Source organism: Perca flavescens, chromosome 20 (genome assembly GCF_004354835.1).
Source record: "Perca flavescens isolate YP-PL-M2 chromosome 20, PFLA_1.0, whole genome shotgun sequence".
Classification (NCBI taxonomy): Eukaryota; Metazoa; Chordata; class Actinopteri; order Perciformes; family Percidae; genus Perca; species Perca flavescens.
In genome coordinates, this window is record NC_041350.1 from 12,704,410 (window position 1) to 12,718,409 (window position 14,000).

Below are 14,000 nucleotides of genomic sequence, written 5' to 3' on the forward strand. Positions count from 1 at the left end.
TAGCTGCTGAGACCTTGACTCACATTTCCTGATGCATCAGCCGATGTTTTTATGCTCATTTCCTCCTAACCGCATCTGCAGACGTTACTCGTTATTCCCATATTCATCACCAGCAACACATGCCGCTGCTGTAGGTTCCCAGAGTTTATATCTGTGATTCTAGCAAACCATTTCCACCTCAATCCAGCTCAGTCCCACTGGAACACACTGTCAACACACTTTCTGTTAAATGATTACCCTGCTCGCACAGTTTAACTGTGTGTGTGTGTGTGTGTGTGTGTGTGTGTGTGTGTGTGTGTGTGTGTGTGTGTGTGTGTGTGTGTGTGTGTGTGTGTGTGTGTGTGTCCTTTATCTGGCAGATAAATTGCCATTATCACATACATCTGGCCCATGACCACACACGTGCATTGGCATACTGAGAGTTCAGCAGGTTGCTGTGTCAGAGTTCTGCAGCAATAACAATGGGACAGAAACAATAATTTGCTCCACTGCAGGACTTATGTGATTGATTACCAAGTTGTTATTTCATGTTTGTGTGAATGTATGTATGAGTGGACGATTTGAGTATTCAGAGAATGTTGAGGCTTGTACACAATAATAAAACACACATCCACTTACATGCTATTGTCTCTTTTAACAATGTGGTATTACTGACACACAAGGTCATTTACACTCTTCTAATCCTTCCCATTCAACATTAAGTCAACCTGGCTGTAGATACAGTATTAGTCTGCTGTTGCAGTCAGTCAAAGTGCGTGCCCATTTAATTTGTACATCAGCTTTCAGTGCTCCAGAGAATCTATTGGTTACACTGCTCTGCTGTATTCAATCTGTTAGTGGGTAATGCCGCAAATAATGTTTTTCTTCCTTCTTTGTTTCTCTGTGACTAGTCTCATTGACAGACGAGGCTTTATCCAATCAGACACGCCACAGCTGGCACCACCAACCAATGGCATCACTATGTATGGCGCTACCCAGTCTCAGCAGAGCCACATGGTAAGACATGGACCTGACTCTGTCATTTCTCCAAGATGCTTTGTAGAAGTAAAAAATCCAGACTGAGTTGTCACGGATGGTCTGGTTCATAGTTGTACAGTCTGTTTAGAGACCAGAAGTGAGCAGGTCACTTGATGGATGAAGTTTTAGGAATAGAATAATTGTTGATTAAAGGGACTTGGATACTTTTTAGATCTGGCTCAGCTCTATTATCACAAGCTTAGTTTAGTTATAATCCTGAAGAAATCAGTCATGGTTCATTTGGTGACACTTGTGGTTGCTGGTTGTAACCACAAGTGTGGTTTAATACTAGAGGAAATGCTCATTGAGCAGCTACTTTGTCAGAATAACAGAAGATCATCAGATGTATCTGTTTACAGTGCAGCCAAACAAACTCATGTCATTTTAATAAAGAAGTCAGTCAATAATTGGAATTTTGCATGGGAATGGTGGACTAACAACACTTACAATAAAAACTACTAGAAATAATTACAGAAAGAGAATACTGTGAAAATACTAGTGCTGAAAAAATGCAGACCATAAATACTTTGAAAAAGTCTAAGATTTCATATAGTACCAAAGGGTTAGAACATTAAAATTTTGAGTCGTCTCAATACACCGGTCCGAAATTTGCTTGGCTACACTACTTTTTGGCCCAGTCTCACCCGGGACATACTGGGACTTGTAGAGGGCAAGACCGTGGTCGGCATGACTCACAGAGACAAAGCACCTTTCACTGCAGCCTGTCTGACAGAGTGGATCTACAGCTGTTGTCTTTCGTTCATTTACCAGAAACAGAAATTCAGCTCTCACAAATTGAGGCAAACCAACTTGGACCCATGTCAGTTTGAGGAACTTAAACTACAGGCACCATGCCTCATATTATTTTGTGTCTGATTGAAATGGTAAACATTTTCAGTTGGTTTAACGGCTTTCCTAGATAACGTAGCTTAGGCAGAGAGGGTAAAGGCCAGATGAGGTCAAACTATTTAAAACAACACTTCAATTAAACAATCCCTTAATTCTCAACACACTGCAGAATTCCAAACCAGCTGCACCTTTTTCTCTCTTTCTGTCCTGGGAAAGCAAACCCAGTAAGTCTTTCTCATCTCACTAGATTGAAACGGATGAAACTCCTCTGGATTGCAAAGAGCGAGTGAGTGTTTTCAATTTTGCATGTGTTGCTCCATGTTGCCTGTGAATTAGGTCAGCAGTAAGTGTGTGTGTGTGTGTGTGTGTGTGTGTGTGTGTGTGTGTGTGTGTGTGTGTGTGTGTGTGTGTGTGTGTGTGTGTGTGTGTGTGTGTGTGTGTGTGTGTGTGTGTGTGTGTGTGTCCCTGATTTCATCCACTCTCCTGTATTACAGTTTGCTTATCTGTACATAATACTGTGTAAGATTAAAGGTTCCCTCATCATCCTGATAATCCAAGACTGCAGTGGGCCAAAAAAAAACAATGAGCAGGAATCAAAGAGACATAATACATAATGCGTCAGACCATTTTGTACAAACTCACGAAGTGAAAGTACGGCACAGTCAGTAAACCTCTCCTCCTCCTGTATTGTAGAGAGAATAGCTGGTGTCATGAAGAGGACATTGTTCTGACCTCCCTGACCAGTTTCCATCTGGCGCCTGAAAAGAAGCAACAAGTCTACTATTGTTCAGTTTAGCCGTTAACCTCAACATTACATGCTAGATTTAAGGCCTATTCACACACAGCTACTAAACGTATTTCACTGGTGCCCTCCCTCTGTGCCACAGTCATCTCCTTGTTCTCATCCACACTCGACCTCAGCCTGTCAGTTCTCATTGAGACGTCGAGCATGAATGTCATCTGTCTCCAGGTCCTAAATGTGTGGACTATTTGTAATATGCTGAGAGCCAGAGGAACCTCCCCTTACATTCGCACATTCAGAAATAACTATAAGCCATCTGTTTTCGGTAGTGGTCATGATGAACAGCGAGAGTTGTGCTATTGTGCCAGCTGCTGGCCATTTATCTGCACACTGATAGTCAGCTGTTTACTTAATATCCATTTGTATCAGGCCACATTGGTAACACATCAGGAGTGACCCCTCACTACCCACATCTACTGATGCAACTCACTTCATTGCTTTGTTTGACTTAAAAATCCAATGCTGGCTAGACCACTCATTTCAAGTCCACATTGTATTGTAACATCAAGTAGGATTTGGAGAGGCTGCTGCTGGCTTGATTTAGTCAAATCGTTCAAAGAACGATGAGTAAAAGTCTCCCATCACTTTTGTCTGTTTACTACAGGTGTGTGGGCGGGTGCTATTTAGAGAAAGTGTGTGAATGTACATGAAGTGTGTGTGAGAGAGATAGAGGTGACAAGTACAGCAGAGAAGGAAATTATAATCTGGTTATGTGGAAAACCTTGTAAGGGGTTGCCATGGTAACAGTGTAACCTGTAACATAAAACTTAGAGATGTGTGTGTGGTGGCGGGGGGAGGCTGTGAGCATTTGTTTAATAAAACAAATTTTAAATAAAACCAGCAATATCTGCATGGGTAGATATCACTCTAAGCTAGTGAGAAAATGTGTTGTTTTTTTAATAATTTGGGTGAACCTGTCCTTTTACCTCATGGTAAACAGTCTGTTTTGGCCTTGTATTTCTATTTTTGGCCTTGTCTCCCTTCCCTTCCTTCTTTATCTCTCGGTCTTTTTCCTTTGTGAGATGTGAGCTATTGTTTCACAATACACACAACTTGATCAACTACCATTTCCTTGTTGATTGCACAGTGAGGGATGAGGGACCGACAAACCACAGCCTCGTTTCAGTTTTTACCACTCACTCTTACTTCCGTCTGCTGCATGAATGACAGTGTTAGTCACTGAAAATGCCCAACTTTGTTCCCATAAGAGCTTGATATAATCAATATTCACCCTGTTTAGTAAGTTTATTGAAGATGAAATAATGAACAGAAAGGCGGTAGTTTTGTGTTTTTCTTGTTCGGGCCAGCTCAACCAAACGTACCACCAAGTGTCTGCTGAATGGACAACTTATTATGCGTCACATCTCCCAACTTGTTTCTGCTTCTACCTCTATGGATCAAATAAATTAATCGAGTAATCGTTTCAGCAGGAAAATATTATATTTAATATTATATAAAATATTATATTTAGACCCATTGCAATTTTGTATATTTTTCTTTCAAAATAACCCTCTACCACTTTGAGTGATATAATCTCGCTTTGTCATGTTGACTACAGTCATGAAATCGAGGCGTTAAATGTAGGGTAACATTTCTTAATGAGAGAAAAAGCTCTCTTAGCCTTGTTGTTTCATCACGTGTGTAAGCCAGAACATGGCCTGTGCTGCTTCACTTGCTGTCTGCTGTCCAAGGTTAGAGTATCAGCCGTCTATGTACATATTGTTCCTTGTAGTTTTGCGTGTGTCGGTCTGCCGTTGGGCATAGACAGTGCTGAGTCAGTCTAGCTATGACTGTTTATAAAACACGAGTGGGCCTAAAAGTAGAAAGAAAAGGACAAAGCGCTTTATTCCTTTTATCCCCATCTCCATTTTATTTTCTGTCCCAACACACTACTGATGATGTAGCTCTGCGCTTACGTGGCTGTGAGTGAGGTTTCCATGTCATTTCAGTCAAATAACCCTTGTTCAAATTAGTCTTCTAGGCTCGTAAAGGTGATAAGTCGAGAGCAGTTGATAAGAGGATTGATAATACTTAGTCACATCTTCTACTGTCAAAGGTAGCTCAACTTTGTTTAAAGGTCCAATGTGTAGGAATTTCTCCCATCTAGCGTTGAGATCAGATATCGCAATCAACTCTCTTGCACCACGCAATTCAAAGTACATATTACAGCTACGGTAGCCTTCACTCTTCAAAAAGCCGGTCTCTTGCTCTTTTCAATATCCTTTTTCTTTTTCTGGGTGAAGAAGACTCCTGTTCCTGAAATTTTAGATTTTGAATACATGTGGTCCTCCATGTTTCCTTCTTCAAACTTGCCAGGGTCGGGAAGCTATGATACCCAGTAGCAGCATTAGCAGCATCTGCGAAAGGCGGAGCAGTATGTCATGTATGTCCCTTACGGGCTAACGTATTTCAAGATGGCGCATGAATATGAAGCGTCTACCCCAGTTCATGCGAATGCAAATGTAAAATTTCAAGCCAAAAGGAATACTTGGAATTGATGGTGGTGGTAAATATTCATGAAAAAGGACAAGTTTGTGAACGGGCAACACAGATTTTGATAATGAACAACTAAACACGTTACACACTGGACCTTTAAATCACATCAGTAATCGGCTCTTTTTAGGTCAGTGAGACTGAGATAGACAGGTGAGATGTCGGGGACTAACCTTTGTGCATCAAATTTCTTGTCAGTCAGACTTTGGGAGTGGAGAGGGTTGGAAGCAGGCGTCAAAGTACTTTCTTCACTTTTCTTCAACTAGTGACCTTTCATCTGTAACTGGTCTCTTTACATGATTGCTCTGTGGTGATAAAGGGCTAATAGGGCTAAAGCTAATCTCCCTGTAGCTAATGTGTGGTATTGATGACTCCCCGTGGCCTAACCCAGTTACTCTGCTCCACTTTTAGACGTGTGATTTCCACTGTAAAGCAAAGCAATAGAGATCAATAAGTCATGAGGCAGTGACTTAATAGGCCTTTTTTTTTTCTCTCAACTCTTGTCAGCTGACCTCAGATCTGTTTTTACTGGGGCGGATGATCGTGCTGGTTCAGGTTTTTTGTGTGGCTCTGCATTCTAACACGGGTACTAACATATTTTTTTCTTTCTCTCCCTTATCACTTACCCGCTCCTTGTTTTGTCTTTTCTCATTTCTATTTTCAACACTACCTCAATGTTATTTGTTTTCTATTTCCGTCATTCACCTCCGGCCCCTTATCTATCTCTTTGTATTTCACATCCCTTCCTGTACTCTTTTCTTTTCTTGCTTTCTGCTGCTTTCTCTCAGTGTGACCAAGACCAGTGCATTCAAAGCACCAAATTCGTTTTGCAGGCCGCCGCCACACCTCTCCTCCAGCAGCAGAGCAGCCAGCCAGTCATCCTGACGGCCTCCCCTGAAAATGGGGGTTCTCTACCTGGCCGCGCCTCCCTCACCCTGGGCGGCCCTTGCACCTCACTTCCCCTTGGCCAGCCCACCCCTCCGACGTCCACCCCCAGCCTCAGCTGCCACGAGGCCACAGACATGCTGCCAATCCACGGACACAGCCACACACACAGCCACCCTCTCCAGGAGCCGGTGGCCCACCGCCACTTCCTCACCCCAGAGGAAGTGCCCTCGCCGCCAGGTATGCTTCCCTGCGGCAGCCCCATGGGTCACAGCCACACTATGCAGGCCGGCTTCTACAATCCAGCCAGCCAGGACTCCCTACACGAGGACTCTGTCAGAGGATTGGTAAAGCTCAGCTCTGTCTGACAATGGGATATATACCCTCCTCCTCCCACCTCCTCTCTCCTGAAAACATGTAACCCACAAAACTCTCCTGTGCCATGTTTGGACCAGCTCGCTCTCACCCTCAATTAGTTTTCCTTTCTCTCCTTAAGCAGGACTTGAGAACTGAAAAAGGCTGTGGTTTAAATTCAGCTGCTAGGAACTGAATGGAATGTAACTGAACCGAAATGAAACCAGTTGTCCTCAGCCAATGTCTTGCCGAACCTCTCCGCTGGAACAGGGAAAGATGTTTTCTAGTGCAGTGGCCTGTATGACAACTCAGACATCAGCTTCTTTCTTCTTCTTTTTTTTTTAAATAGCATATTCCATTTGCTCCTGGAAACTGGACAGGGGAGTTTCTTTTTCAAAGTGGCGTATGTCTGTGAGCCATGTCGAGCAAGAAAAGATTTTGACAGTATATGGACATTTTTGGTCGAAATGATTAATTTCTGTCAATGGATCAAAGGTCTGACAGGTTTTTTTTTTGTACAACAAACTTTAGCCTATTTGCCTGTTGCTGATTGGACAATGTCTTTGGCCTTTTTTCTGGGACATTCTCAGCAGTGCAATGGTTGATGTCATCATGTTGCATATCATCCTGCTTTTTCTATGTTAAAAAAACAAGAGACTATTGTACTGTACCATGGTTATTACAAATTATATTTCCTGTGGATATTAATAAAAACAACTTTTTATCAGATAAGATTGCATTGAGATTGAGAAGTCATAATGTGAGTCTTGTGATAACATTTCCTTTAAAGTTCATCTTGTGACAGATGTCTGTATTAGGCGTAAATGAGGCAGATTTAAAAACAAGTATTTCTAATGAATGTTGCTAAACATTTATGAAGAATTTCTGTAGGCCATTTTAGTCTTCCATTCATCCTGACCAAAGTCCTGGTCAGGCCCCTAAAAGTGATTTGTGGATGCCTTAAAGAAAAAAAGATCTCGAGTTCACTGACTGGCAGTGGTTGGTAAAGGTGTCTGGGTAGTAAAAAGGCAGTTAATAAACATTCAATTATCTTCTACCACCTTGTGGTTGAGTAGGAGTACTGCTGATGAAAGTGTAGTTTAACATTAAAACTACATTGGATTTAACAAAATTATCAGACACAAGACATGTTCTAGTAAAGAACTTGCAAAGATTGACAGCAAAAACAAAAGTTTTTTGCTACCTGATAGTTGTCTGTAACAGAAGGTGGAGCATTTAGTTAGACACGTTAGGAGAGTGAATATTAGACTCTGGTAGACACTGACATGACTCTTAAATGCTAATGTTGCTTCGGGTCTGCTGGATATGTAAATAAGCCACTTAATGCCAACGTTAATGTGAAAATATCTGTGTTTACAGCCTGTTGTGCTGCCCCCTAGTAGCCAAATATCATTTCAGGTTTAACTCAAACAGACAAACTGTGGACACAAAATGATAATAGCAACACATTCATTTATTAAATCATTTATGATACATAGGGAATACGTATTTTACAACAGATAATGCAAAAAGAAAAACTGACATTTGAAAAGAAATATCCCAGATTGTTTGTTTTTTTTCATTCATTGCATCAATGAGTGGGAGAGCAGTGATACGAGATGGTCACAGATACAGGATTCTACTATATTCTACAGTTTGCAGAAAGATTGCAAAATGTTATTCCTTCAGGTTATTGAAATGGTTATATATTAAACGGACCCTGTACTGCACTGTGCTTGAGTTCTGCTGCACCATTACATGTCGTGTGGGCATGCCCTAAGTAGGCAGGTCCTATTTATATATAAAAAAAAAAAAAAAAAAAACCTTTTGAAATATTTTCATTTCTGAATTATTTAGTAATGATTCAAAGCTTTTTAAAATTGCTGTACAATAAATTAGTCTTTATTGGACCTTGCTCCAAAGGAATGGAGCCCTTCGATGTCATTCATTGTTTGTATTTGCTGACTGTCTTGGCATTTAAAAAAAGCCAAGTGCTTATTAACATTAAACATATTTCCAGTTTTAATTATACAGTGCACTAAGGGCATATTACAGCAGAGATGCACTAGAGACAGTATAAGAAATGAACCAAGGCAAACCTAACTTGTAGCTGTAAACCGTCATGGGGGCTCACAGCCTGATGCTCCAGCACAGCTAACTCCCATGCACCACTTGTCTAGCCAGGACTGGAAACATGGACCATTAAAACTCCATGGTAGGGCCTGACCATGGACCTTGGTCACCGAAAATGCTAGACTAGCTTAAAATCAGTGACCTATGTTTGCTGCAAGACTAACCTGACCTGAAGTCAGCACTGGGTTGGTCGTTTTCAGCATCCATTGTCTGGGTCACTGCAGCTAAGCTAATTTAGCCTTCGATAACCAGAACACAACAGTGTCTGTGACGCTGGCTTCTGCGTAACTCTAGAATTCAGAGTCACCACAGTTTAACATCATTGAGCTCCAGGTCCCCCATGATCTCCAACTGGTCAATGCTGCTCAGATCCTGCACCCGATGTCTGAACTCAAACATGTGTGAGCCATTCACTGCCAGCTTGAACTGATGAGGCTGACAGAGGATGAGAATCTGACAAAACAAAAATACTGAGGAATAGTCAATCATTGCAGACATACAACTTGTGACGAGATAAACAACCAATTCAGTGACTGCATAAGCACTTTCAAAATAAACCTTCTAAGTTGTAGGTTGTTCCTACCTCAAAGTACTCCCCTGACGAGAAGGGAAAGAAGGGCAGCTCCCGCTCCTCCTGACCCCAGGATTCACTCAGGTACGAGTTCCTGATGAACACACCCGACTTCATGCGAGGGTTCAGATGGAGAGCGATGTTCTCTGTCCTGCTGTTGCGAAGGTTCACTGTAAAACTGGAAGAAACGTGGATTAGAGGTAAATCTTCGTCTTTTTTTTTTAAGAATCGTTGCAGTTACCAAAGGGGAGATTTACATTAATAGTTCAAACAAATTGGTGAGATGTGCACACCAGATTGCTTTTATTTGTTATGTCGAGGTTACTTGAATCACCTAATCATTTACCTGTGAGGATACATGCTGACCTGTCCTTTGATTGTGATGTGCTGCCCAGGGCTCAGTCCTTTGAGTACACTGCCTTTGTAAGGGAGGCTCTGGGATGAGAACATAATAGTTGATACATTTCATTCAATTATTTTCTATAATCGATTATTTCTGCAGATTAGTTTCTCTAAATCATTTGCTCTATAATGCTCAGTGTAGTTATGGCCCAACATGCTATCTATAGCTCTTTTCTACTCTCTTTTCCAAACTATTTGTTCATGCCTGTGTAAATATGAGATGCTGCAGCAGTGGAGGAGTATCGGCCTCCATACATGAAGGTTAAAAAATACAAAAGCATGCACGATGATAGGTTTAAGTGCTATATTATGTATATGGGAGAAATGGGAAATATTTAGTGGTGTGAAAATTGTGTTATAAGTGAAAGGATATAACTAACTTTGGTGTTATTTTCATAGTTTGGGTCATCCTTCCTACCAGTAATAAGAATGTACATATCAAGTTAATTGCTAAGATCTGGGAATGCACCATTATTGATAACAAAAAGAAGTATAGAATCACAAGTAGTCAGATAAGAATAAACAAGAAATTTCCTTTAAAAGTCTGAGGGCTGCATTCTGAAATTCACAGTCTTCAGTGCACAAACAAAGGAATCATTTAGGAAATGTGATCCAGTTTTAGTAGCATCACAAGATACTGGGAACATTTAGGCACAAAGGATTTATGTAGATGACGCAAAAGGAAAAACTCACCAAGTCACCTGATTCTGAATATATTGCCTAGAAAAAGAAAAGCCACATTGGAGATTAAGACATACTTTATTTAATTACTATAATAATAATGTATTATTTAGAAATGATTAAATCAGATTTATAAAAGAAACACACATCTGACAAGCTAGTGGAGGACAAAATAAAGCAAAGGGATAGGAATGTACTTACCGAGTTTGGGATGTAGCCAATAGCGTGCACCCTGACTTTCCCAGAAATAGAAAACGTGTCGACCCTGTTCAGTGGAATTTTGTGCTTGTATTCCAGCAGGTGAGTGCCATTTACTGCCACCTATGGGTGAAGACAAATCCTTTAGTAGTACTGTATTAATCAAATTGCTTTTTTAAGGTACTACACAGGTTTAGCCAAGCCTTCATCCTGAAGAGCATGGGCTCACTGACCTTGAAGACATCTTCGTGCACCAATATGATAGTCTCGAAGGGGGCTCCGCGTTTGTAGGGTAGCTGATGGAGCGTTTCCTCTTTGCCCCAGCTCTCCTGCAGCAGGGTGTTACACACCACACAGGGCGAGCCTTTGAAGCGAGGGCTGAAGTGGAGGGCGACGTCAGAGCGCGGCTTGGTGCTGCAGCCACTCGACAGGTCGATCTGAAACCTGCAGAGAGGGAGCACACCGAGCCTGGATTATTAACCGGCCAAGTGGGCAACTGCCTCAGGGCTTTGGAGTTCACTTTCATGACAAGGGTTGTGGAGTTTGCACCTCCAAAGTACCATATCAACAAAGGCAGGTCCATGTATAGAGGCCTTGTGTCAAAATGTAGTTATTTTTGACTGAAAACCATAATGATTAAAGGGGGTTAAAAGTTCAGCTAAACAGTTGACAGAACTACTGTTGCCAAGGCGAATAATTAACTTTCAAGCTCAATTCGATATTTCAGTTTATGCTCGCATGGTGCATAGTCACAAATGAGGTTGTGTTTAATCAATCTTCCGCAACTGACAAAACAGTCATTATATACACACACACACACACACACACACACACACACACACAACAGAGATTAGTTGTTCAAGGGTCAATAAAGGCCCTCGAACCCGTTAATCCAGCCATGGCGTGGTGTAGTGGTATTGGATGGTCTGAGGTTTTAAGACCACCTTCGACAAGAGGACACAAGCATTTAAAATGCCTAAGTGTCTTTGAGCAACACACAGTTCTGTAGCCAAACCTAACCTCTGACCTCCAGGTGGAGGAGCAACAATTAAAGTCAGAACTAAGCTAAAATTAATCCAAACTGATGATGTCGTTGATGTCAATACATACATCGTACATGTGTTGTGGAGGTTGGTACAGGAAGTGTTGTGGTTTTAAAAAAAAAAGTTTTGGGGACCACTGAACTAGACACAACAGGGTTTAGACGTTTCCCCAGATTAAAGCAGGCTATCACATGCTTTGGGTTTACCAATCACATCTAAGACTTATCCAAAAGACTTTTCTACATATTTCTCTCTAATTATATATTTACCTGTCAGCATCTGGGGGCACAGTGCCCTGAATGATGATGATCTCCCCAGGGTGCAGGCCTCCAGGTATGGGCCCTGTGTATGGGATCACCTGAGGTGAGAGAGTTGACGTTAAAGCGCTGGATACCTGCACTGACACAAACTGAAGACATGCTGCTTGATACGAGGGAGCTTAAACGAACGCCTGTGTGTTTCATTTATTAGCAAGAATATACATTGACCGTCGGATATCTCGGATTAGTTTACGTCCAGTGCAGGCCGTTTATAGACTGCTGCTGCACATAGTGTTTAGCTGGAGCTAATACAAACTAACGTCACATGAGGGTCTATTGATCATTGCATGATGGCATCAGAGGGCTGAGGTAGATAATTATAATAATAAGCCTCTTACCGGATTCAGGACAGTGTGTTTCGCATTTGCCACAGACATCGGGCTTCTTGTGTCAGACTACAACATGCAGCTGTGCTGAAAGACAACAGAGGTGGTGTCTGCGGTAAATATGACAGGTTTGTAGCTCTCCTGCACTACACGGGGATGATGGCAGTGGGCATCTTCTCTCCATCAGCCCCGAACAGCATGCGCGCATGCGCAATCCTACCATGTGATCAGGCCCGCTGAACAACCAACGGAGGGTTATCGGAATCTAAATGCTATAATTTATAACTTTAATCGTAAAACAACATGGTTGGCATGAATAATTCTGTAATAATTCAATAAAAACAACAATAATAATAATAATAATAATAACACAGAAATGAAAACTATTTCACTTCCTGTTATTCGATGACATGATGATGACATGCCACATTCTTTAAGGAAGTGTCTTACTCCATTTTATTTACTGTATATGTTTATTTCTCTACAAACTGACGGGTCAGGCCATAGAAGACTGTATGATATAGGTCCGAAAATTCTATGATTCAATGTACTATATATTCATTCATTGTTGGAATGAGTATATGTTGTCTTAGTCATATTGGACCCGAGTTAGTTTCTGTTTTATTTATGTGTTTTCCTTATAAAAAAAATAATGATGATGATGGTACTAACTAACCATAGCAAATGTCTTTAATTAAGCAAGATGATCTGTTGATTTTGGTCTTAATTTTGTGTTTCAGAGGCAGTTGTCGCCATTGGAGTGGGAGCAGGAGCAGGAGCTTGTAAGACTTTAGAAAGCCTTATATCATATGTTTACTTTTTCAACTCTTTAATGTAGAAAAGCCATGTACATGCTTAACTTAGTAGCTAGATCATGCGCGGATGATCAATTTTAAAGTGGCCTGGCAAATTAGCACACCATTTTTTACAAAGGTTTCCTCTGCTGTGTTGTGTTGTTGTCCATGTGCAGTAGTTGCTGCGGTCGGGGTTCCTTTTGTTCTGGGAGCCATAGGTTTCACCTCAGCTGGAATAGCAGCAGGCTCCTATGCTGCTAGCATGATGTCGACAGCTGCAGTTGCTAACGGAGGAGCAGTGGCAGCAGGAAGTCTGGTGGCTTCTTTACAGGCAATAGGTAAAACCCAAAAGTTTATTTTATTTATTTATTTATTTTTTATTAATGTTAATCTTGTGGTTTTAAATGCTATATCTCAATGGTGTGATGATCTTTGCTTGAACAATAATAAAAGGGTAATCGTGTGCCATGACTTTTCAAAGTGTAACAACATAAAATCACAAGTGTCTGGCAAACCACTGGCTGATGTAGTCACAATATAGCTTAATAAGCTTAAATCTGTTAATGTGTGCTGTTCTGTTCTGAACATGTGCTGTATACAACAAAATAAGTGTTTAGGTACATTTGAAAGCAGCTACTGCTAATCTGTGATGACCATAGGGCCACTGTTACATTTAGTCTTTTAGCTTGAGAACAATACTATCTCAGTTTCTCTGTAGCTCCATACCTTGATATAAAGCCTGTGTATCTTGCTGTAGGTGCAGCTGGTCTGTCAGGAGCTGCCACTGTCGCCGTGTCCGGTGTTGGAGCTGCAGTGGGATGGCTGACTAGTTTCGTCCGCAGAAAATGATCATGAATAAACCAGATCAACTTACTTTATTACTAATTTCACTTAAAAAACAGCACTGTTGTGATCTCAGCCTCTACATTTCTAATCCTTGCATTGTATTTATTCTGTACTGAAAATAAATACCACCGCTTTGGTCGTGTGGCCATTAAAGTGAAGTAAAGTGAAATGTCATCCTAGATTAAAAGTCAGGGGATCGCCAAAATCAGTAGGCTTCATTCTCTGGGGACTAGGAATATCCTTATAAAATTTAATGAAAATCCATCCAATAGTTGTAGAGATATTT

The 14,000-nt window shown here is 41.2% G+C and overlaps 2 protein-coding genes and 1 long non-coding RNA gene across 6 annotated transcripts in view; 2 read left to right on the forward strand and 1 right to left on the reverse strand.

The window, feature by feature from the left end:
• The window catches only part of zdhhc14 (zDHHC palmitoyltransferase 14), a 56,938-nt gene extending 49,801 nt beyond the window's left edge, over positions 1–7,137 (forward strand). For 3 of the 4 annotated variants that reach the window (XM_028566224.1, XM_028566226.1, XM_028566225.1), the window contains exons 9-10: positions 891–996; positions 5,950–7,137. In XM_028566224.1, the coding sequence (XP_028422025.1) occupies positions 891–996; positions 5,950–6,414 (571 nt within the window). In that variant the 3' untranslated portion in view covers positions 6,415–7,137. The remainder of the gene's footprint in view (positions 1–890; positions 997–5,949) is intronic. The other variant, XM_028566227.1, reaches the window with a different exon arrangement.
• Positions 7,138–7,853: 716 nt separating this feature from the next.
• lgals8b (galectin 8b) lies at positions 7,854–12,307 on the reverse strand. The gene is made up of 8 exons (XM_028566071.1): positions 12,087–12,307; positions 11,698–11,786; positions 10,619–10,829; positions 10,389–10,508; positions 10,200–10,226; positions 9,451–9,539; positions 9,117–9,282; positions 7,854–8,986 (listed from the first exon to the last, which is right to left on the reverse strand). Exons 1-8 carry the CDS (start codon positions 12,123–12,125, stop codon positions 8,837–8,839), a joined length of 891 nt encoding a protein of 296 aa, XP_028421872.1. The 5' UTR covers positions 12,126–12,307; the 3' UTR covers positions 7,854–8,836.
• A 334-nt stretch (positions 12,308–12,641) lies between these two features.
• On the forward strand, positions 12,642–13,094 carry LOC114547415 (uncharacterized). The gene is made up of 3 exons (XR_003691153.1): positions 12,642–12,682; positions 12,815–12,856; positions 13,045–13,094. It is a non-coding gene; the product is annotated as an uncharacterized LOC114547415 (long non-coding RNA).
• Positions 13,095–14,000: the final 906 nt, after the last annotated feature.

Bases quoted from the DNA above. Each gene is read 5' to 3' on its own strand.
- lgals8b (XM_028566071.1), bottom strand. From the start codon at position 12,125: ATGTCTGTGGCAAATGCGAAACACACTGTCCTGAATCCG. The intron at 10,227-10,388 runs GTAAGTACATTC...TTCTTTTTCTAG, and splicing joins TTGGCTACATCCCAAACTCG to GCAATATATTCAGAATCAGG. The intron at 9,540-10,199 runs GTGAGTTTTTCC...TTCTCATCCCAG, and splicing joins ATTCAGAATCAGGTGACTTG to AGCCTCCCTTACAAAGGCAG.